Below are 22520 nucleotides of genomic sequence, written 5' to 3' on the forward strand. Positions count from 1 at the left end.
CACTTTGCGTTTTAGACCATCTAAATAGGGCCCTTCATCTTTATTTCCTCTTAATATGTTTATTCTATGTTTAACATATACACCAAAGACCAAAGCAAACTCCCTGTGAGTGAAAACCTACTTGGTACTAAATCTGATTTTGATTTTGATAACAGCAGCATACACATCAGCTCATACCTTCCACTCCCCTGCCGGCATCAGCTGTTCACAGCTTTCCTGCAGAAAAAGACAAGAGATAGAAGACAGAGAAAAAAAATTAAAATAGGAAGGAGATTAGTAGTGTGAATTTACACACACACACATTCACACACACACACACACACACACACACACACACGTTCCTCACACATTAAAGTGTGCATCCACTGTTGGAGCCAAAGGCTGGCAGCACTGTAGGTCCAAACCAGAGACACAGAAAAATCCAGTTTCCCAGATGCACCTCAGCAGTAGGCTACAGTGTATTATGTTCAACTATCTCTCAGCATACACAGATATGTATGTTATTAGTTGAAATTAGCATTCATTCCTCCTTTTACAGGAACAAAAAGATTTAGTAGTGCACTGCATTAGGTTGAGGTCTTATAAGAGACATATTAAAAACAAATATTCAGAAGTGATGCAACAGAAGTTGAAATAGTTCTCATTAGCAAGCTTTAAAAACACTGGATCCTCAGCCCATTGATATTCCAAACTCCTCAAATTCAGCCGCTTTGTCAGTGATTTCAGTGTCAGATACCCCACCAGATGGCGTCAGTGTGTATCGCTGCCAGAGGGCATCAGTTTGGAACACTGCTGGTAACAACATAATATAAGGTGCTGGAAAGTCCCTTTAGGGGGTGGGAGGGAAAGTGGATGGCTCCAACAAACCCCAGAACATTTACCTGCGAGTCAGCTGTTTGCTTCCCTTGTGAATATTGAGCCAAACCATTTTTTTTTCTCAATCTAAGTACATGCTTTTGTTCCTCAAAGAAACTGACCTAAAACGAGGTGTTTTACAGACATAAGTTTATTGTGAAAATTGATTTTGAAACTGTACATTTCTTGTGAAAACAGAAGCTTATTTTGAAAAGAAACAATGCATGTAACTAGTGTTGACTGACCCACTCTCCTGGAACGTCAACAACAGATGCAGGTAGATACCTACAGCATCATACTGTATTACATGTGAATGTGTTGGGATCCTACATTTCCCATAATGCAGCAAAATAGTAACTTTCATCAGGCATTCGTAAACACCCATGTCTTTGAAATTCTACATCACCAGTATGTGACAGAGACAAGGTTTTGTTGTCTCCAAGCCCAAACTAAGATAACTCTGATGACATCATTAGGGATATTTAGTCAGACTTTGGAACGTTTCCTCCAGAACCACAGAAGATATGACTCAACTGTCTTCAAAGGCTGAGTACACCCCATGGCTAGTAAACTGATATTGACGGGTAACATTGGTAGAGTGCCCCTTAAAATGCACCGTCTGAACACATCTGTATGTCAAGTCCACTTGTTATTCCACTGTGTCTAACTCTAGAGAGACAGTAAAGATCATTTACTTAAGTGCATGTAGGAGCCTGGGAACAAATGAGAAGTAGAAAGTGAGCAAAGATGATGTCTTTTAAATACAGGATGAGAGAGAGCATAGCAACCAGATTCCTCCCACAGCAAGTTACCTCAGCAGTCTGTAGACAAAGATGAGCTGGGGTGTACCATCAGGGAATTCAGATTACTTTTTTTTGTCATTTGTGCTGAGGTGAAATAAAGAGTGCTTCCTGATTCAGAATTCATCTCTTTACATTGTTGTTGCTATCAAAAAACCTAAACTGCCCACAATTTATTTTCATAATTCAATGAAATTCAAAAAATGTTGTAAAATGGGTACTCAATGTTTTATGTTCATATGACACAGAATTACGTTCTCCACCAGAGAGTTACATTAAACTGACATAAAATACCTGTCAGACAAGGGTCATGTGACACATTATTTTGTATCTGGTGCACTCAAAACTTTTATGTTACTGCATTGAACCAAACTAAAAGTTTTGAGTGCACACTGTTCCAAAATGAGTGAATTGGGGTTTACAGTGTGCAGTGCTTACTTTTTGAGGAATCTGGTCTTGACTCTTTATTTAAACAGAGATGTATTGACATAAAACAGGTTTCTTACCCACAGCCAAATGCATACTGATGTGCTGGAAAATGGCACATGCATCATTACATTTTAACACATTTTAAATTGAGGCATTTTGTCATTTTTCAACACAACAGTGAAAGTCCACTGATCCTGACCTGTGTTATGCCATTTCAGAGCTAATTCCTTTTCTGCTGCCTTTGGAAAACACAGAGCAGAGCAGGAATATCTGAAAATCTCAACAAAAAAAATCAAGAACATGTACATGAGGTTAGACACCAGTTAGAACAGTCAGACAGATGATTTTTACCCTGCTTCCTTGTTACACATGCACAAGTAAAAGATGTTATTATTATTATTATTATTATTATTATTTATTAGATAATTTCTGAAAGAAAATATGACAGGATTAAAGATGGATACACATACAAAGTGAAAAGGATGGTGGGGGGAAGAATACAGAAAGTCACATTTGAAATTATTAGCAGTGATGACTGGAAAAGAAAGGACGGGAGTGACACTCCACGGTGAACAATGTCAGATCAGGGACACACCTAAAGAGAGAAAAAGATGGCACTAAAGCAACAGGAGCTGAAGCTGCCCCATGACAAGAGTATGACACTGTTTAATAATATTGCTGACTTTTCATATGGTACTGTATCATCACCTGAGCAGCTGAAGAGGTGGGGGAGAGAATTCTGATCTCAACAGAAATGTACAACTAAAAGGGCAACTTCAGTCCCTGTGGATTTCATGCAAATGGCTCTGTGTTTTCCTGAGGGAAACTATTAATGATTATGGTGGTCGGACCAGCAGGTGGCACTCTTCTCTTTCTTATGACTCTCACCCAGTGATAGTGAATGTAGAGGGTGTGCAGCAGCGGGGGTCAGTGAGAAGGGAAAGCATTGTGGACCTGGACTGTGTACTGTGGATGGTGACTAGATGCAATGTGTGACTGGCATCTTTATGTGTCCCATAGTTTCTTAGTGAAGAGTGCTGTGAAGATCTGTTGGACATAGTTGCATTGCATTTGCTGCTGTGATGTGTTTCTTCTATCTCTGATCTCAAGACTGTCTGTGTCTGGAGGCTGGTTTCCTGAATATAAATTGTGGCCTAGATTTGGGGCTCTTCTCAAGGATCTCTCTGTCGAAGTTACTGCAGCACTACATTTTTATTCAGTGTGTCCAGGAGTATCAGGGGACTGACTTGATTAAGTCTGATCCTAGAGATGCTATGAATGGAGAGGGGAAAAACTTGGCAAGCACAATTAGCATGAAACGTTTCCAGGAAACTGGCTGATAGCATGTGCACATTAGGTGGAAGTCTGCTATAAAAAATTAAAAATCTCTCCAAATGTTTTGTGTTGCTGTATTTGTAGTATTGAATCCCACTCCAACCCCTGCAACCAATAGAAGTCACTGCCACAATCCCTAAACATTTTTCCTGCAATTGTCCACTTTTCTGGTGGAGCAATGATGGATAATATATAATTATGTGATCAGTATGATGAAGTATTACTGTAGATGACAGTTAATTAATCTATTTTTTCTGTATGTCCAACAGTTGTTATGTGCAATATGATGGTTGATATGTGTAATAATTAAGTGTTATTTTGGTCTTTACTTGTACTACACTTCAGACAGATTTATACATTTTACTCAATTACATTTATTTTACAACTAGCGTGACTATACAGGTTAAGATTTAAAATAAAGATACATATGATCAGCCTATAAAATATGCATTTTTATAGATTAAATATTACTAATTTGAAATAGTTGCAGTGAGCTTTAACATGGCCAACCACAACATTAGGCTATTGCTAACATGTGAATGTATCAGTAATAATAATCAGTTGAAAGAATATCATTGTGCTGCATAAGGAATATTTTAAGTATTGGTTACTTCATTATGTAATTTCTCAGTCATTTTTTACTTTATCCACACAAATTATATATCTGCATCTTCAACAAAGTCTTGTGATGCTCACAGTGAAGAGATTTTAACCATATAACTTAATAGTTTGGCCATAGAGTGTCTTTGTTAAGCAGTAGTTCTGTGTACCAATCACAGTTCCTGCTTCTTTCTGTAATACTACTACTACTACAACTACTGTTACAACTACTGCTACTACTACAACAACAACTACTACTACTACTACTACTGCTACTGTACGGAAAGCCTTTAGTGTGGCTTTTGTCTGAACTGGTCGCCCAAAAGTGTCACTAGTTACTGAAAAAGCGTTACTAGTACAAGGTTTTGTTCAACTAGTACGGCAAAATGGCAAACTAGTTCGACAAAATGTCCAACTACTACTGCCAAAGACCAAACTAGTTGAGGACACTTTCATTTGATATCAAGGATGTCTAATTAATGCTCAAAGGGCTTTCCATACTACGACGACTACTACTGCTACTTCTAACTATTGCTACCACTACAACAAGAACTGCTTCTACCACAACTACTCATACAACTACTGCTACTACTACAACTACTGATAATACTACTACTAGAGGTAATATTTCTCTTTTTGATTGATTACCACTTCTACATACTTTCAGTGACAGAAACCATTTAAATGTCAAAACGTTAAGCTCTTTTAGGACATTTATGATTCTCTTCAATTTGTTCTTCTTTTTATGCATTTTAATAAAGTATGAAGCATTTCTTCTTAACCTTTTCCATTAATTCTAACTTCCACCTTTGACACTCTAAAAGTTTAGCTTCAAGCCTTACTAATAATGTAGGCTATTTCAGCTCATAGTTTTTTTTAGGTAATGCAGTTCAGCTTCCATTTCTTACAGATTTATAGATTTTTTGGCAATTTGTTTTATATTTCCGCATTTTCAGCCATGGCTTTGAATTAATTTCAGCATTTAGCATCCACACACATTTTCTGCAGGAGATGCTTTTTCTAGTTAACATGAGATTTTCAGTGTAGGGCTTTTCTCCCATTCTACAGCACATTGCTATTTGTACTTCAGTAAGTGATTTATTCCTCTTTACAACTACTGCACCACTGCAAGTCATGGGCTATTACAACAGTAATAAGGTGTTTTTTCAGTTTTTTTACAGCTTTAGTACCGTGCAGAAAGTGGATGTTGTCTGGTGGTGGTTTTCTATGGATCATGTTTGGGTAGATACAACCAAATAAAGATTTTGTGCAGGATCATAGGATTGAAAATGTTCTAATAGGGGTTTATAAACCATTTTCCCCCCAAGTTTTTTTCAAGTGTTTCTTGTCTCCTCAGCTGCACTCGGTTCCTTTCTCTGAGCGGTGTTCCATGTTCTGCGTGTTTGATTCAGTGTACTAGCAGTCAGATGTTTCTGCTTGTTCTGGTAGTTACCGGGAGGACCCCGCTGGTCCGACGGCGGGTCTGGCGGAGCCAGTGCCGTGCGATGACATGCCAGCGGTGGGTGGGGCGGCTGGGGGGAGGGGGGTTGTTAGGAGGCTCGGGGCTGGCGGGGCTGGCGGGGCATGGTAACCCCCCCGACGCCTCCTCTCCTTTATCCTGCTGTGTTGTAAAACAACAAACACAAAGTGGTTACTGTGTAACAACCTCCACAAACAGAGCAGCAATTTACAGTAAACATGACATTGAATGCACTTCATTCATCATTCATTTTATGATGCAGTGTTTATGGAGATCTTAGAGATGCACTCGGTGGTCTTTTAAGCCTGTGATGCTCCAGAAACTGAAGACCTGCAGCCGTCAGTGGGTGGAGACCTGCTGGATTAGGCTTTCCACGTGCAACTTTAACCCAGGAATATGCTGCATTCATGTCACATGGAAAACAAAAAACTGCACAGTAGACACAGCTGGAGCTGGTGCTGGTATGTTACTTTCAGGGCTGTAGCCAGAATCTTGGACATACTGAGGTCATAAGGTGAAGCATTATCACCAACGTTTGACAATGACCGCAATGTATGCTTGCTGTATCTTCTTGTTTGGTCACTTGACTTACTTATTTATTTATTTATTGTATTAAAAATGAGCGTGCTTTATTATTATCTATGAATGTCTGTGGCTGATACTGGCTGGCTCTATCATCAGCTGATCAAATTATTGATAGTTGCTGCATTCTGTGAATATTTATAGCTTGTCAAGCATCTGACCACAAATCCAATGCAAAAATCACAGTAACATGCATAATCACCAAACGTTTCTAGACAGTATAACTTATGCCACAACACACACATTGTCAGTGCCTGGCGATATATATATACGTATACATACATATAGGTGAAGATTTGTCAAAACTTTGTTACTGTTTATCTGTGTGGAGTGGTATGGAGGAATGGAACTGCCAAAATTAAAAACAAATACATAAATAAATAAATGAGTCAATAAATAAATTCATATGCCATTAAACTGCACCAAAAATGCATAAAAAATAAATGTAGGCATTAATCAACTGATAAAATGCGTCTTTTCTTTTTACATTTACTTTCCCTCACACATTCTTTATACATTTACACTCTTTCACACATTCTTTGTACATTTACATTCCTTCAGACATTTAATACAATTTATACATTTACATTCCTCCCTGAATTCTTTTCACATTTACATTTCTTCATGCATGCAGAAAGGCATGAAGAAATGTAAATACAAATGAGGGGGCTGTTCAAAGTGTGTCATGGGGTGAACTTTTCGCCTACTGGTGGATCGACACCTGAGTGCATGGATCGGCTATATATGCCTTGCTCCCCACAGCCAGCTTAGAGGAAACCTCAGAGGACTGTGATGGCTGGGGCTGTATGGAGCTTGGAGCTTTATCCCTATCTTTATTCAAGAAAGTTGTATATCAGTTTTAGAGCATTATTTATTGATTTCACATTCAGATTTTGTAATATTGTCCCTCAAAACCCTGCCCTCGCACTCAAATAGCCTCTGCTTGCGCTTGGATCTACTCTATTTCTGCTCAAACTGTGTGCTGGCACTCAGATACCATGTTGCTCGCACTCAGACACAATGTTGCTTGCTGGAGCCTGTTTCACCTACAGACAATTTAGAGTTATCAATTAACTTAATCCCCAATCTGCATGTCTTTGGACTGTGGGAGGAAGCTGGAGAACCCGGAGAGAACCCACGCTGACACGGGGAGAACATGCAAACTCCGCACAGAAGGGCTCCCACACCCGGGATCAAACCGGCAACCCTCTTGCTGTGAGGCAACAGTGCTAACCACCACACTATATCAATCAATCAATCAATTTTATTTATAAAGCCCAATATCACAAATCACAATTTGCCTCACAGGGCTTTACAGCATACGACATCCCTCTGTCCTTAAGACCCTCACAGCGGATAAGGAAAAACTCCCCAAAAAAAACCCTTTAACGGGGGAAAAAAAACAGTAGAAACCTCAGGAAGAGCAACTGAGGAGGGATCCCTCTTCCAGGACGGACAGACGTGCAATAGATGTCGTACAGAACAGATCAACATGATAAATTAACAGTAATCCAAATAATCCATATAATCCATATATATATATATATATATATATATGTATATATATGTATATATGATTGTGACATCTAGTGTTGGTACCGTGAAAACACTAGATGTCACAATCATTCCATTCGGGGTTGACTGTGACATCTGGTGTTGTCACGGTACCAAAATTGGGACCCACTGTACGATACTAGTGAAAGTATCACTGCTCTGAGTAGTATCACGATACCACAGCAAAAATGAGGCAGATGTGCCTTTTGTCATTTATAAAAAGATAAATCACTTTTCTATAATACATCAATGATATTTCAATGGAATGAATTAATTACTGACTTATTCATACTTCAAAAACAGCATCAATGAGTGATTAACATAGGGGGGATCAAAATAAAATAAATAAATAAAATAAGAATCAACCAGCCACCCTCCTCCCCTGACAAGTAAAGAACAGTCCCTCCATAAGTAAAGAACAGTCCCTAAAGTGCGGTGAGGTTTGTGGGCCGTTACCTGCCACAAAGAGAGAAATGTGAATGGCTCGTTTCTCCTTTGACATACCTGTGTGCCGCCACGGCTCGGTTGTCCAGGTACTACTGGGCAGTCATGATGCCAACGAAAGAGGAGAATTAGACTACTGGACCTGGAGTCGGACTTCTCTGTCGCCGGTAAGCCGTTACCTTATATACTGTAGGCTATTTGACCGCCGTATTCCTGTCTGTGACCCCCGCCCCGTTCAACCCACAACCAGCAGGATTCGCCTGTTTTCTGCTGCTGGTTGAAATCTGTACTCGCACAGCGTGCTGAATGATTTATTTTGCTCGCACAAAACTATTTTTAGTCGCAAATGTGAGTAAAATGCTCGCATGTAGAGCTCTGTGGAAAACAAATCACTGCCCATAAGTAAAAAGAAATAAATAATAAATTTCACTGCTCAAAGATACTCACATGTCTGGAAAACAAACCACTACAGCAGCATATTGAGTGCCAGGTGGCCAGTGCGCACCGTTATTGACCAGCATGCGCCATTACTGGACGGCGCATGGACACTCACCCTCTTGCGATTGGACTTTGAATTTATCCCACAGTACTGGTACGTGAGGCACCGTAGTACTACGGCACTCCACCCTGCAACACTAGTGACATCAGCCAATACTGTATGTAGTTTTTAGATGTGAAAAGTTCTAGACCCATGCAAATTAGTTCCGGAACGCACCAGGGCCTTTTCTGAAAAGATCCTGAGCTGTGTTCGAAACCGTCCACTCACTCATTCACTCACTATTCCCTATTTCGTGTTTACTATATAGTACATGGGGAACAACTGAATGAGATTTCGGACACTAACTGAAATTTTTTCTTCTTCTTCTTCTCCTCTGGCAAAAGACGACAGCATTGCATTGTTGTATACGGGAGTAAAATGTAGGGTACATCCTTTGTTCACTCACATTTGCTGTGCATTGTGGGTATTTTATAGTCCACTATATAGTGAATGAAATTAACCGCGGAGAATTCGAACAACACTACAAAATGGCGAACATACTATATAGTGCACTATATCCGTGATAGGGAGCAGAGCGTTAAGGAAACAATAATGTAATCTTCTCAAATTGTGCATGCCCATCACTTTCCCTGCCATAATATTTGAGACTAGACATGTATAAACACATTAAAACATAAGTTAGTTGATGAGAAATGCTTTGAAAATCATCTACCTCTTATCAGCAAGTAAGTGATAGACCTAGGAATTAGCTGACATGTTAGCTAGCATGAAGCATACCTTGATAATCAACAATGAAATAGTCAATGAAGAACTTATATTCCTTGTCCAACTTTGACCTTTTCACATCTCCTTGAAATCTGTCAACAAGACAAACAACTCCTGCAGTTACAACTTTGGGAAAAGAAATGAGTGATTGGGAGAAAACAGAAGTAGTGATTGGAACTAAGGACTCCCTTCTTCCACTCATGGTCGCTATTTTGTGAAACAGGCCGATGAGCAAACACTGAAAACAACAATAACAAAGGCGGACTACCGGATGGCTAACCTTTTGTTAGCACTGCTTGGACTAATGACAACTTTACACTTAAATTCACCACTTCATGGAAGAACGAGGACATCTGCTGCACCCAGTGTTTTTGCTCCACCTCAGCATCAGGGGTTATAATGCCAATAGAACCGACGGTTTTGGATCAGGACTGATCGAACCAGCAGAAAGTGGGACACTTTACAGAGTGGGATTGTTATTGATGAGGTGTGGAAGGAAAACTTTTGCATGTCCAGAGCATCACTTATATGTTTACGTGAGCGTCTTCATCCTCAAATTGAACAGGAATTAGTGGTTATGAGGTCTCTAGTAGGTGTTTTGAAAAAGCTAACTTAGCCCGTACACTTCACAGATAGGCAGCCAATACGCATAACAGTTTGGAACTGCAGAACATCTAGAGAAAAGGAGTCTCACTGCTCACCTATTTTTTTGAGGCGTGTATGTTTTCAGCAACAAATAGGCAGTGAAAATGGTCTTTTGATACTCATATTGACACACTTCCTGTTTCTCATTCCAAATAAAAGTTTCCTGACAATGTTTTTGTGGACAGAATCCCTTCATTTGTTAACACAAGGCTTTTTATTGTGAAATATTTGCAGGACCATGTTACTGATAATGCAGTGGCTGTGTGGCTCCATAAATATGTGGAGTACCAGTTTTCAGTAGTTACAGCAGCATCACAGCAATAACACTGTCTGTGTGAACTCTGCACACATGAGCATTTGGAGTTGTTTCAGCGTTCTAGTGTAGACAGAGATATTTGGTAAATGAGGTCATATGGACAGAATTTTATTTTCAAATGGAGGGGAAAATTATCTATTGACGAAAATATCTGGATGCATATAGACGAGGCCTAAAATGTGCCTTATGTTTGCTCCTTGCCTCACAGTTGACCATGCTCATTGAAATTCTTCTTTGGTGATTGGCATCCACAAAGTTGCATTATAAGTCTCCACCTCATATATAAAATTATACTAATACTAATAATGACACATTCTAGTGCAAATTTCCTATTTTCCAGTTGTTTGAGAGAGCCTAAAAGCTTCTCTCAAAAGCTGCTGTACAGTACATCTTCTCCAGAAACACCAACAACATCCAGAAATCTCCTTACCTCACCTGTAACTATTTCAGTTTTCTGTTGCCACAAAGGCCAAACACTTCATCTGGTCCTTACACAAGCAATATTCCTCATGCTTCCTGGTGATTTGTCCTCGTTAGCTTCCTGTCTTATGTATCTCATTTTACCTACTTCCTCAAGTTTATTTTTTTCTTCATTCTGGCTCTTATTATTTCTGCCTTTCTCACTCTCTTTGGACAGATAGCCTACCATGCTGCATCATCGCCTTTGCAAAGAACACACTCTTCTTCTTTCACACAGTCTCATTCACATTCATTCTCTCCACATTTACCATCTTCTACACACAAATTAACTATAACCAATCTTCCAATAGTTGTTACACTGAAGTGGTTTGGGGTCGAACTGCCGTATTTAGTTGTCCAATTTAAATGTTTTTTGTGCAAAACACAGTAATCAGCCTTTTAAATAAGTTCTTAATTGTAGAATGTTACATCAGGTCCCTAAAACCCCCAAATTACTAGAAAAATAAAGGGGGCATGACCTCTGTGTCTTTGATGATAGCTACAGCCATGGTTACTTTGAAACATTGTTGGATTTATTAAAGGTAACCTTTCCTCTCCTTCACTGCACCATTGCTCCATAGGGCTACTAGTAATGAAAAAGTGCTAAAATTATCTTACCTATCATACTTCTACATTTTAACAGAAATGCCCGCGGCTGTGTCAGGAATGATATCCAGGAATATGTTTACATGTGATCGTACTGTATGGTACTGTTTATTTCTTGTTTTAAGTGCTGAGCATGGCAAAGCTAAAAAATATATATATATATATATCTTGAAGCTTCAAATCTGCTTCAGCAAAAAAGTTGTTGCTTATAACCATCTGGACATCTCTATTATGCCCCTATGACCTGAATGCAGCATTAGTCCAACATAACTTCCAGTGAGTCAGACAAGAGTTTTACCCGTATTCTGTGCCAGGAGGTTATCACTGGGTGACAGCACCTGAGCTACAGACTTTAAATGAGCTGGGAGAGGATTAGGCAGGAGATAAAACTGCAAGTGTGTCCTCACTGGTGTCATCTTTACCACAATGATAAAAACCAGTGGGTTCCAGTTATGCAAACATGTAACTGGATCAATGTGGCAACAGTCGATTATTACAAGCAGTTTGTGGTAATGAGCAGGCCTAATGACCTTTTGTTAGCAGAGTGACTCATTCATATTGATGCACAGCATATTCAGGCTACCTCTAATAAGCAACTGGGTCAAAAATGCTGAGTGACTGTATCTCCTGGGTGCACTGTTTCATTTCTGACACACTGGCCAAGTGAGTCATGGCAACATGTTTAGTCAGTCACTCTGGTACCTGCAGCAGAGATAAGAGGCTCGTTAGGAGCAGAAGAAGAGTCAACTGTTGCCTCTTTGCTTTCCACAATAATAAAAACAGCCTTTGCATGATTGGCCATTCAGATCTCCCATTCATTTCTATTGGATAAAGCACCCTTTGTCTATTTTTATCCTTCTCCATTGACACGGCTGACGAGAGTAAAGACCAACTCACCAAAACAAGTCTTTCAGGCATAAATATTGCCTTTTCATATCACTTTTCCATCAAGTAGATCTAGCATGCTTCCTCTATTTCCATCATTTCACAATGAGTGGCTCACAAACATTCAAGAGGCCCTGATTCAGTCCCAACCTGTTGCTTAGGTAATGGTTTAGTGGACTGGAATATGTGGCCTTTGTGTAACCGCCTACTACCAATTCTCTGCTCTCCACCACTCTCTCTGAGCTTAAATGAGCTTTTATCTTTTTATAGTGTTGTTCTCAAAGAGTAATGGTTGGATGAAGTTCATTCATTTCCTCCTCTGCTGGTAAACAAGCATATTGTCTATTTATAAACCATCACAGCTAATGAGCACAAACATCTCTGTATTAATACACAGAGATTTTCAGAGTGGTTCATCGTACACACACTTATCAGCATGTAAAGTAAGCGCCCAGGCAGGAGGGTGCACAGAAGACAGACACAGTAAATAAGTCGGGTGGACTGACCATGTCTGCGTCCACTCCTCGCTGCTCCGGCAGCAGGGGTTTCTCCTCCGTGAACTGCTGCTCCTTCATCCCTGCCATTCTGGACAGCAACCTGCAATCACCATGGCAATATGCACAAAAACAACAGATACATTTAAGGTTACACTATCATCTCATCATGCAAAATAGAGCTCATGAGCATTTGCATTGTTACCAGTGATTGTATCAGTGCAGTTTCAGTCAGATGGAATGAAACAGTCCTTCATGGAGTGATTTCATAAATTCACATTGTAAAATTATGGGAGGACTCAGATCAATGATTGAATGTAGTACTGAACTGGAAGAATCTGAGCAGCTGACAGACGAGGAACTGATTGGAAACAGAGAAGATGGAATCAAGATGGATATTAGTTTTGTTGCATACCTGCTCTGATTTACTGGAAGATTTATCGGTAAACAGAACTTAGGAACAATTTAAAATTTCACTTTCAAACTTACGTTACAGAACCGGTGATGCTTCAGATCTGAGCTCTGAAATGAACGGTGGTCTGTGAAGTTTTCTTTTAAAGAGACAGCTCTGTTTATGCTTGTGTGTACCTTTGAGGTCTGATAACTGTGTTGAATTTTTTTAGCTTCCTCATAAAACGTTTGCAGACTTTTTGATTATTTTCAAACCTGCCTTGCTAATTTCAGCCCATCATCACTCCCAAGTCATCAAATATCACCACTTGGGTCAGTAGGGGTAGGAGTCATCAGAGGATCCAAGATACGATATTATCACAATATTATCATGATTTCTAATATGTTGCAATATGCTGAGTAATTGCAATTAAAAATATTGCAATTTATTACCTTTTTTCAACTGTAAATTATGTCCCCAAAGGAAAATATGTCAACATCTGCTTTATGTAATAAGATACAGTTTTCAGTCTGTTTATCTCACCTCAGTAATTTTATGCAGCAGCAAAATGTATCTAGTGGACTGAAAAGGCAATCGATTATATTATTCTAATAGGCCATCAGGAGTTTAATTCTTCGTAATCATTTATATATTAAAAAATATATATATATCAAAAATTGATACTTGCACTAAGTGACAATATGATATTGCCACACAAAAATATTGCGATACAATGCTGTATCAATTTTTTCCTCCACGTGCATTGGTTAGTGATTTTAGCATCAGACACTGATGCAAAAATGCAGTATGATATGACACTGATTATCATAGGTTTACAACACTGGCAGATGGCTTCAGTTTAAAATGCTGCCAGCAACAAAGTATGCTGCTCAGAAAAATGAAGCCCCCTGAGTGGAGGGACTCGCAGACCCCCCACTTAATATGTGTCCCCCCAAGTGTTCAGACAAAAAGTAACCCTTGTCTGCATGACTGTAAGGGTATTGAAATTGTTTGTCACATCATAGGTACTGCACAAACTAAGGGTGCTTTCCCACCTGTTGTTGGGCTCATTTGGTTACCAGAAGGAAAACATTATCCACTGTTGCATTTTAGTTTCAGTTCAGTTCCTGCTCACACTGACTTTTTGCAAATAAACCAACAGAGGTAAGCATGAAGTTCTACCGACTGACAGGTAACTCATTGATTGTACTCTTTTGGCGTTTGTCATCCTGCATCATCAGTGCATCATCAGGACCCACGTGGGGAAATCAAATTCTGGTGACTGAAAGAAGTTTATGCAGCAGCACTTTAATGCTTCTAAAGTGTTTATATTTCCATTCTTTGTTTTCACAAAGAGCTCATAGAGAAATAACTGATTGTAAGCATTACTAGACTATTATTAGACTGCAAATCAATGGCACGTTATGAATAATGACTAGCATAGAGACAGGATGAACAGTAATGATTGTACAGTCTTGTACAGTCTTGTACAGTAATAATCCAGGGCTTAATATTGTGGGATCACTGTCACACACTTTTTTAATGGACTTAATAAATAGACAAAGTTCATGGTTGGATACAATGATGGTAGTTTTCACAGCTTTTAACCAGGGAAAATACCTTCTCTGACGTGCATATGTGTTACCATGGTTACTAGGGTGTGTGTGTGTGTGTGTGTGTGTGTGTGTGTGTGTGTGTGTGTGTGTGTGTGTGTGAATGCAAACACCAAGTATCAAGAATTGAATTTCTGCAAATATACATTTAAATACAACTTTCTGGTACTAGTATAATAAAATCAAATGCTTTTTCAGTCCATTAGATGGTACTGAGGGTTTTTTTTCTGGTGAGGTCAGCAGAGGCTTCAGTCACCGGTATTTGGACATGAGAGAAGTCTTTCTTGTAGAGTTTCTCCCAGAAAGTCCTTTCTGACAGAAATCCATTCATTTGAACTCAAACCACGACTATTTTTAACCTTAATCAAGATATCCCTTTCTGGAGGAAAGGAAGGAAAATTTCTCCCAACTGTGCAACATTTGGCAGGAAGTTCGTCAAAACAGAAATGGATGCATCGGCAAAAGAAATCAGAAATGAAAATCAAATGCCTGGACCTATTATGGATTTTTTTAACACAGAAGGAAGGGAGGACTTGGATATGACACATGGGATTTACAAGCAGTGTCGTATGAGAATAAAATATTTTGGAAATACAATGAACATGTGGGCTTGCCTTACACTCCACCATCCAGAGATAGTGTTAGCTGCTGATGGCCAAGCTAGCACTAAACTCACTCTGCTGAAAAATCAACACTGGACACACTTAAACTAACAAATTACAAACTATCATCCAACTCTGAGAGAGCTAAGAAAATAACACAGTCTATCACCTACTTAATGTGCAAAGATCTGCGTCCATTCAGCGATGTTGAAAACAAAGGCTTTTGCTACATACTAAAAACATCAGAACCGAGGTATGTGATCCATCCAGACGTTTTTCACCGACACAGCTGTACCGAAGCTCTACAAAGAAGTGAAGCATAAGGTCAAGGAATCTTTAAATGCAGCAGGAAGGGTGGCATTAACTTGTGACACCTGGACTTGATGAGTGGATTCATATGCGACTATAACGGGGCATCATCTCACAGATGGCAATACTCAGCATATTGCAATAATGTCATATTGTGACCCAAGTATCGTGACAATATCGTATCATGGGTCCTCTGGCGATTCCCAGGTGTATGCACTAGCAGAAATAGGTTATAGGATATACATGGCCCTTTTCAGGATCAATTATGAGATGATGGACAGATTTCATGATCAGCAGATGGATTTATTATTGATTTAGCTGCTGCTAAAATCACATATCTGCTATCATAAAATCCTGTGGTTGGTTCGTTTTCTTTAACACCACAAACAAAATGCACCTGAGTCCGTTTGGAAGCGGACTGAGACCCACCTTTTTGAGCAATCTTGGCGGGGTTGTTTGGTCCACGCCGGGGTTCAATTGACAGCTTTCACACCAGCCCAAACAAAATGTACTAACTGCACGAATGGACCTGAGTGTGTCTTAACCAAACCAAACAGGTTAGGAGTGATAGCACCCTAATACTACCTCATTCGCCAATATACTCTAAAAATTAATCCCTGAGAGGTGAAATCCAAACTAGAGAATGACCAGTCATCTTTTCCTAAAGCTGAGTGCAGTAAAGTGAAAAAAACACAGTTAAGTGATGTTCTGCTCCAGTTTACAAGATAACAAAGAAGCACTCAAAACTGGAGTCAACGTAGATTCTTAGTGACCGAGATGACACTGTGAAAAGTGAAGCTCGGAAGACTACTGCCCCAAAGATAACGAGGAACGAGGCTGTATGAAGGTCTAATTAAACTGGCTTTTGGGTTTGAGGGCACACACACACACACACACACACACACACACACAGCCATAACACACAGGACACCGATACACTGTGACACATCAACACACAAAGAATGGGCTCAGACAGAGTCAGTACAATAACGCTGCTACAGTAGACGATCAGTTCACCAATGCTGGAACCCAGAAGACACACACAGACATACTCATTTTAGATTTTGTTTTATACATCACCCAACATAAAACTGGGGAATTTGTTTAGATTTACACTTTGTTTCACATTAAATAACCCTCTGTACATTTCCTCATTCAGTAGAAAGATGTATGAAACTGATGATATAACTGAGCCAAATCAGGGCTTGAAACACCTTCACATCAACACACAACAGCTCTCTGTCCCTTCCTTTCTCTCTCTCCAACCTTATTTGCCCTTCACTGTTGTCTCTGTTCTCTGTCTGGCAGCCCCAGCACAATCTGTGTTTTTATCTGTCACCCTTTAAAGAGACATAGCCCAGATGCCACTTCCATTCACTCACAGTTGTTGATGAATTGTGTGTTTGTCTGTGTGACCCTGGATTGTCAGAGGTACTGATTACAAGAAAAAAAATCCACCCTAAGAATTTATCCACATCACCATAGGACAGGTTTTAAAAGAAAATTTCCACCTGTCAAAGCTTACACGTGACTAATCTGTGCCACTGGCAACAACACAAGGTGACTTTGTGAGTACAGATAGAGTTGGCCAAATGGATTGCATTTCCTAATGGTGCAAATAATTCTAAAGTAGACAGTGAACTCAAAATTGACCTGGGAGTCTCATTCACAATCTGAGGCACATTAAGATACCCAAGGTTAGATCTTACAGTTGTTAGTGTGATGTAAGGCTGCGTTGATTTTTCTTGCCATAGTAATTTTTCTCTTTAGTTGCTAAACACTCCACTGTGTTCACCAGCTAATCGCTAGCTTTTCTGTTTATGGGTTAGTGTACAGGGAGTCTGTCAGAGGTGTCTGGAAATGATGCTTAAGATGGCTGCGAGACTGAAACAAAACAATGAGCTCAAAGATGCTAAAACTCTCTGTAGAGTTGAGGGATAATAATTCTCTGTGGGTTCACCTCTATGGATGACCTCTTTTACACATTACACATAAAGTTTTAATAGTTAGATTGCACTCTGAGGATTATGAAGTGCAGTGTTCTGGCTGTGTGTGACACACTGGTGACAAACAACTCACGCAAATTTCAAACAGTGTTTTCAGAAATCCAACATCCCATCCAGGGAGGCTTCCCATGTGTTGTTTGCTTCCCATAAAATTATAAAGCCAAACCCTGTTCTTTTTTCCGAAACCCAACCACATCAACAAAATAGGTGTGATGTGTAAGGGCTGTTTTGTTTCGGTCAAAAGTCTAGCTGCTGAGTTTGTATAGTATAGCATAGTAGTAGAATATGTATATCTGATGTATAGATCAATTGTTTAAGCAGGTGAACAAGGCATTACAGTAATCAAGCCAGGAGGATATAAGAACATGTATGGTTTTCTTTGTGTTATTGAAGGACAGAAGTGACCTACATTTGGAGATGGTACTCAGCTGGTAAAAATCTGGACTATGTTTTTTACATGTTGCCCCTGGGTCAAATTACTGTCCAGAATAACACCCAGATTTTTTTACACCTGATTTTATGTACAGAGTGAGGGGGGTGATGAATGGCTGAATTTGGTTTGAGTTATGTGATGAGAGCTTCTGTTTTTCAGAGTTGAATTTTAAGAAGTTTTGGGGCATCCAGCTTTTTTCTTTTCAAGATGGCACCACCCGAGTGGCAGCTGGTTACAGTAGCTCCGACCCCTTTCTGCAGGGGTCTCAAACTCACGGCCCGGGGGCCAGACACGGCCCTCCAGACAATTCTATACGGCCCGCTATTTGATATCAATTTATAGTGAAATCCGGCCCGCTGCTGCGGCCGTGAACGCAGCGGGCCTTGAACGCAGCCTTGTCACGACTGAGGAAAAATGCCTGATTCTGTTTTTGACCCTTCAGCGCATCATCCTAGGACCCCTGAACGCATCACCACACCTTAAATCAAGTAGAAAAAAAAACACAAACGTTTGGCACGCTGCTAACACTATGGCCAAAAGAAAGGTTGACGCTGAGCACAGAGTGTTTCAGGAGAGGTGGGAGACTGATTATTTCTTCGTCGAGTTTAAGGGGAATGCCACCTGTCTCATCTGCAATGAGAAAATTGCCGTGTTTAAGGAGTACAATCTAAAGTGGCATTATTCAACTAAACATGCAGAGCAGTATGCTAAGTACCAGGGAGATGAACGGACACAACGAACTGCACAGCTAAAGAAAGGACTGTCAACGCAACAAAACTTCTTCCAGAGAGCAAGAAAGGAGTCCGATGGAGCACTTGAAGTAAGTTACGTTGTCAGTGAGATGATCGCCAAATCGGGAAAGCCGTTTACTGAAGGTCTGTTTCTTAAAGACTGCATGGTGCAAGGTGCAAATATTGTCTGTCCAGAAAAAACGAGTCAGTTCAGCAACATCTGTCTGACAGAAAACACAGTGGCAGAGCGCATTACTGAGCTATCAAGTGACATTTATGAACAGTTACGTGACAAATGCAAAAGTTTCCGTGCATCCTCTGTGGCACTGGATGAAAGCACAGACATTATTGACATGGCTCAGCTTGCCATTTATGTACGTGGCATTAATGACCAGTTCCAAATAACAGAAGAGTTACTGAGTGTGACCCCGATGCAAGGCCGCACCACAGCTAAGGATGTTTCAGGTGCTGTCTGACTCACTTGAGAAGGCTGCCCTCTCCTGGAAGTCGCTGGTAGGAATAACGACAGACTGCGCACCATCTATGATAGGGAGGAAAAACGGACTTGTAGCGCTTGTTCAAAAAAAACTGGAGGAGGAAGGTGCAGATTCTGCAATTTCTCTGCACTGCATTATCCATCAGCAGGCACTATGCAGCAGGTGTTTGAAGTTTGACAATGTGATGTCTGTTGTTGTGAAATGTATCAATTTCATCAGATCCAGGGGCTTACAGCACCGCCACTTCCGTGCCTTTTTGGAGGAAATTAACGCATCATATGGGGATGTGCTGTACTTCACAGAGGTACGGTGGCTCAGCAGGGGAAATGTCCTGAAGAGGTTTTTTGAGCTGAGAACAGAAGTGAAGACGTTCATGGAGGAGCTTGATGATCCCATGTGGCTGATGGACCTAGCTTTTCTGGTTGACATCACACAGGAGCTGAACACACTCAACCTGAAGTTGCAGGGTCCAGGCCAGCTTGTTACTGCAGCTTTTGAAAATGTCAAAGCTTTCATGACAAAACTGATGTTATGGAAAGCCCAGCTCTCTGAGAAAAAACTCTTCCATTTCCCAGCGTGCAGATCTGTAGTGGAGGAGGGCACAGCATTCAGTTGTGAAAAATATGTCGCTGCCTTTGAGAAGCTACAGCAGGAATTTGACCAGCGGTTTGCAGACTTCAAGACACACAGTGCCACTTTCCAAATGTTTTCTGACCCCTTCTCCTTTGATGTGCAGAATGCCCCCACTGTGTTACAAATGGAGCTCATTGACCTTCAGTGCAATTCTGTACCCAAAGCCAAGTTCAGAGAGGCAAGTGGAAAAGAAGACAAGCTTGGAGAATTTCTGAGAGAACTACCCCCATCCTTCCCAGAGCTTTCCAGGATGTTCAAGAGGACCATGTGCCTTTTTCAATCAATCAATCAATCAATCAATCAATTTTATTTATAAAGCCCAATATCACAAATCACAGTTTGCCTCACAGGGCTTTACAGCATACGACATCCCTCTGTCCTTATGACCCTCACAGCGGATAAGGAAAAACTCCCCAAAAACCCCTTTAACGGGGAAAAAAAAACGGTAGAAACCTCAGGAAGAGCAACTGAGGAGGGATCCCTCTTCCAGGACGGACAGACATGCAATAGATGTTGTACAGAACAGATCAGCATAACACATTAACAGTAATCCACATGGCACAATGAGACACAGAGAGAGAGAGAGAGAGAGAGAGAGAGAGAGAGATGCAGGTAATGACAGTAGCTTACAACAACATTGTTGAAAGTAATAATATTATAGTTATAGTTCTGGCTACTGTGGTACAATATGTTGAAAGTATGTATTAATACCTGGCAGTATACATGTGTGACAATAGTCATATGTGTATAATAACAGTAGAAGTATGACTAATGACTAATGATGGCAGCAGCAGCAGGAGGCATCTGGCAGGACCACGGCAGCAGCACAACCACACACGTCACGCTGTCAAGGCACCGTTGCGATATGAGTTAATCTGAGAGACAGTGGAGCACAAAGGCTCCGGAGAAGAAGCCGAGTTAGTGACATCCAGAATGGCCGAGTTAGCAAGATGCAGTAATAGAATACGAGAGAGAGAGAGAGAGAGAGAGAGAGAGAGAGAGAGAGAGAAGGTGCCCGGTGTATTATAGGGGGGTTCTCCGGCAGACTAGGCCTAAGTCAGCCTAACTAGGGGCTGGTACAGGGCAAGCCTGAGCCAGCCCTAACTATAAGCTTTATCAAAGAGGAAAGTCTTAAGTCTAGTCTAAAATGTGGAGACGGTGTCTGCCTCCCGGACCGCAACAGCAAGATGATTCCACAGGAGAGGAGCCTGATAGCTGAAGGCTCTGGCTCCTGATCTACTTTTGGAGACTTTAGGGACCACGAGTAACCCTGCGTTCTCAGAGCGCAGTGTTCTGGTGGGATAATATGGCACTATGAGCTCTCTAAGATATGACGGAGCTTGACCATTTAGAGCTTTGTAAGTTAACAGTAGGAACTAAAATTAAGTTAAATTCAATTCTGGATTTTACAGGGAGCCAGTGCAGAGAAGCTAAAACAGGAGAAATATGATCACGTTTCTTAGTTCCTGTTAGTACATGTGCTGCTGCATTCTGAATTAGCTGGAGAGTTTTTAAGGACTTACTAGAGCTACCTGATAATAGAGAGTTACAGTAATCCAGCCTAGAGGTAACAAAAGTGTGGACCAATTTTTCTTCATCTTTTCGGGTCAGGATAGGCCTAATTTTCGCAATTTTACGCAGTAATTTACGCAGATGAAAAAATGCAGTCCGTGAGGTTTGTTTTAAATGAGAATTAAAAGACAAATCTTGATCAAATATCACTCCGAGGTTTCTTACGGTGGTGCTAGAGGCCAGAGCAATGCCATCTAGAGAAACTATGTCATCAGATAAAGAGTCTCTGAGTTGTTTGGGGCCAAGAACAATAACTTCAGTTTTGTCTGAATTTAACATCAGGAAATTGGAGCTCATCCAAGTTTTTATGTCTTCAAGGCAGTTATGGAGTTTAGTTAATTGATTAGTTTCTTCTGGCTTCATCGATAAATACAACTGAGTATCATCTGCATAACAATGGAAATTTATAGAGTGATTTCTAATGATGTTACCTAAAGGAAGCATATATAGAGTAAATAGGATTGGTCCGAGCACAGAACCTTGCGGAACTCCAAAACAAACTTTGGTACGTGAGGATGATTCATTATGAACGTCAGCAAACTGAAAACGATCAGATAAATAAGATTTAAACCAGCTTAGTGCAGAACCTTTTAGGCCAATTAAGTGTTCCAGTCTCAGCAGTAGAATTTGATGGTCAATAGTGTCAAACGCCGCACTAAGATCTAATAAAACAAGTACAGAGACGAGTCCTTTGTCTGAAGCAACGAGAAGGTCATTTGTAATTTTGACTAGTGCTGTCTCAGTGCTATGATGCACTCTAAATCCTGACTGAAATTCCTCAAATAAATTATTATCATGGAGAAAATCACACAGCTGGTCTTTTTTAGTAGAAGTTTAAGTTACAGCTACCTTAAAAGACTGTGGTACATAGCCTGTTAATAAGGATATATTGATCATATCTAATATATGAGTCTTAACTAAAGGAAAGACCTCCTTAAGTAGCCTAGTTGGGATGGGGTCTAAGAGACACGTTGATGATTTAGAT

At 40.3% G+C, this 22520-nt stretch overlaps 2 protein-coding genes across 11 annotated transcripts in view; one reads left to right on the forward strand and one right to left on the reverse strand.

The window, feature by feature from the left end:
- The window catches only part of ndrg4 (NDRG family member 4), a 151170-nt gene that overhangs the window by 57073 nt on the left and 71577 nt on the right, over nucleotides 1-22520 (reverse strand). For 4 of the 8 annotated variants that reach the window (XM_049574472.1, XM_049574476.1, XM_049574475.1 and 1 more), the window contains 3 exons: nucleotides 12761-12851; nucleotides 5473-5640; nucleotides 178-216 (listed from right to left, as the gene is read on the reverse strand). In XM_049574472.1, the coding sequence (XP_049430429.1) occupies nucleotides 178-216; nucleotides 5473-5640; nucleotides 12761-12851 (298 nt within the window). The remainder of the gene's footprint in view (nucleotides 1-177; nucleotides 217-5472; nucleotides 5641-12760; nucleotides 12852-22520) is intronic. The other 4 variants (XM_049574473.1, XM_049574477.1, XM_049574479.1 and 1 more) reach the window with 2 other exon arrangements.
- Nucleotides 12863-22520, forward strand: part of LOC125887559 (general transcription factor II-I repeat domain-containing protein 2-like) — a 476753-nt gene continuing 467095 nt past the window's right edge. For all 3 annotated transcript variants that reach the window (XM_049574503.1, XM_049574502.1, XM_049574504.1), the window contains exon 1: nucleotides 12863-20974. In XM_049574503.1, the coding sequence (XP_049430460.1) occupies nucleotides 19290-20279 (990 nt within the window). In that variant the 5' untranslated portion in view covers nucleotides 12863-19289 and the 3' untranslated portion in view covers nucleotides 20280-20974. The remainder of the gene's footprint in view (nucleotides 20975-22520) is intronic.

This window comes from Epinephelus fuscoguttatus, linkage group LG4, assembly GCF_011397635.1.
Source record: "Epinephelus fuscoguttatus linkage group LG4, E.fuscoguttatus.final_Chr_v1".
In the NCBI taxonomy this organism is placed as follows: domain Eukaryota; kingdom Metazoa; phylum Chordata; class Actinopteri; order Perciformes; family Serranidae; genus Epinephelus; species Epinephelus fuscoguttatus.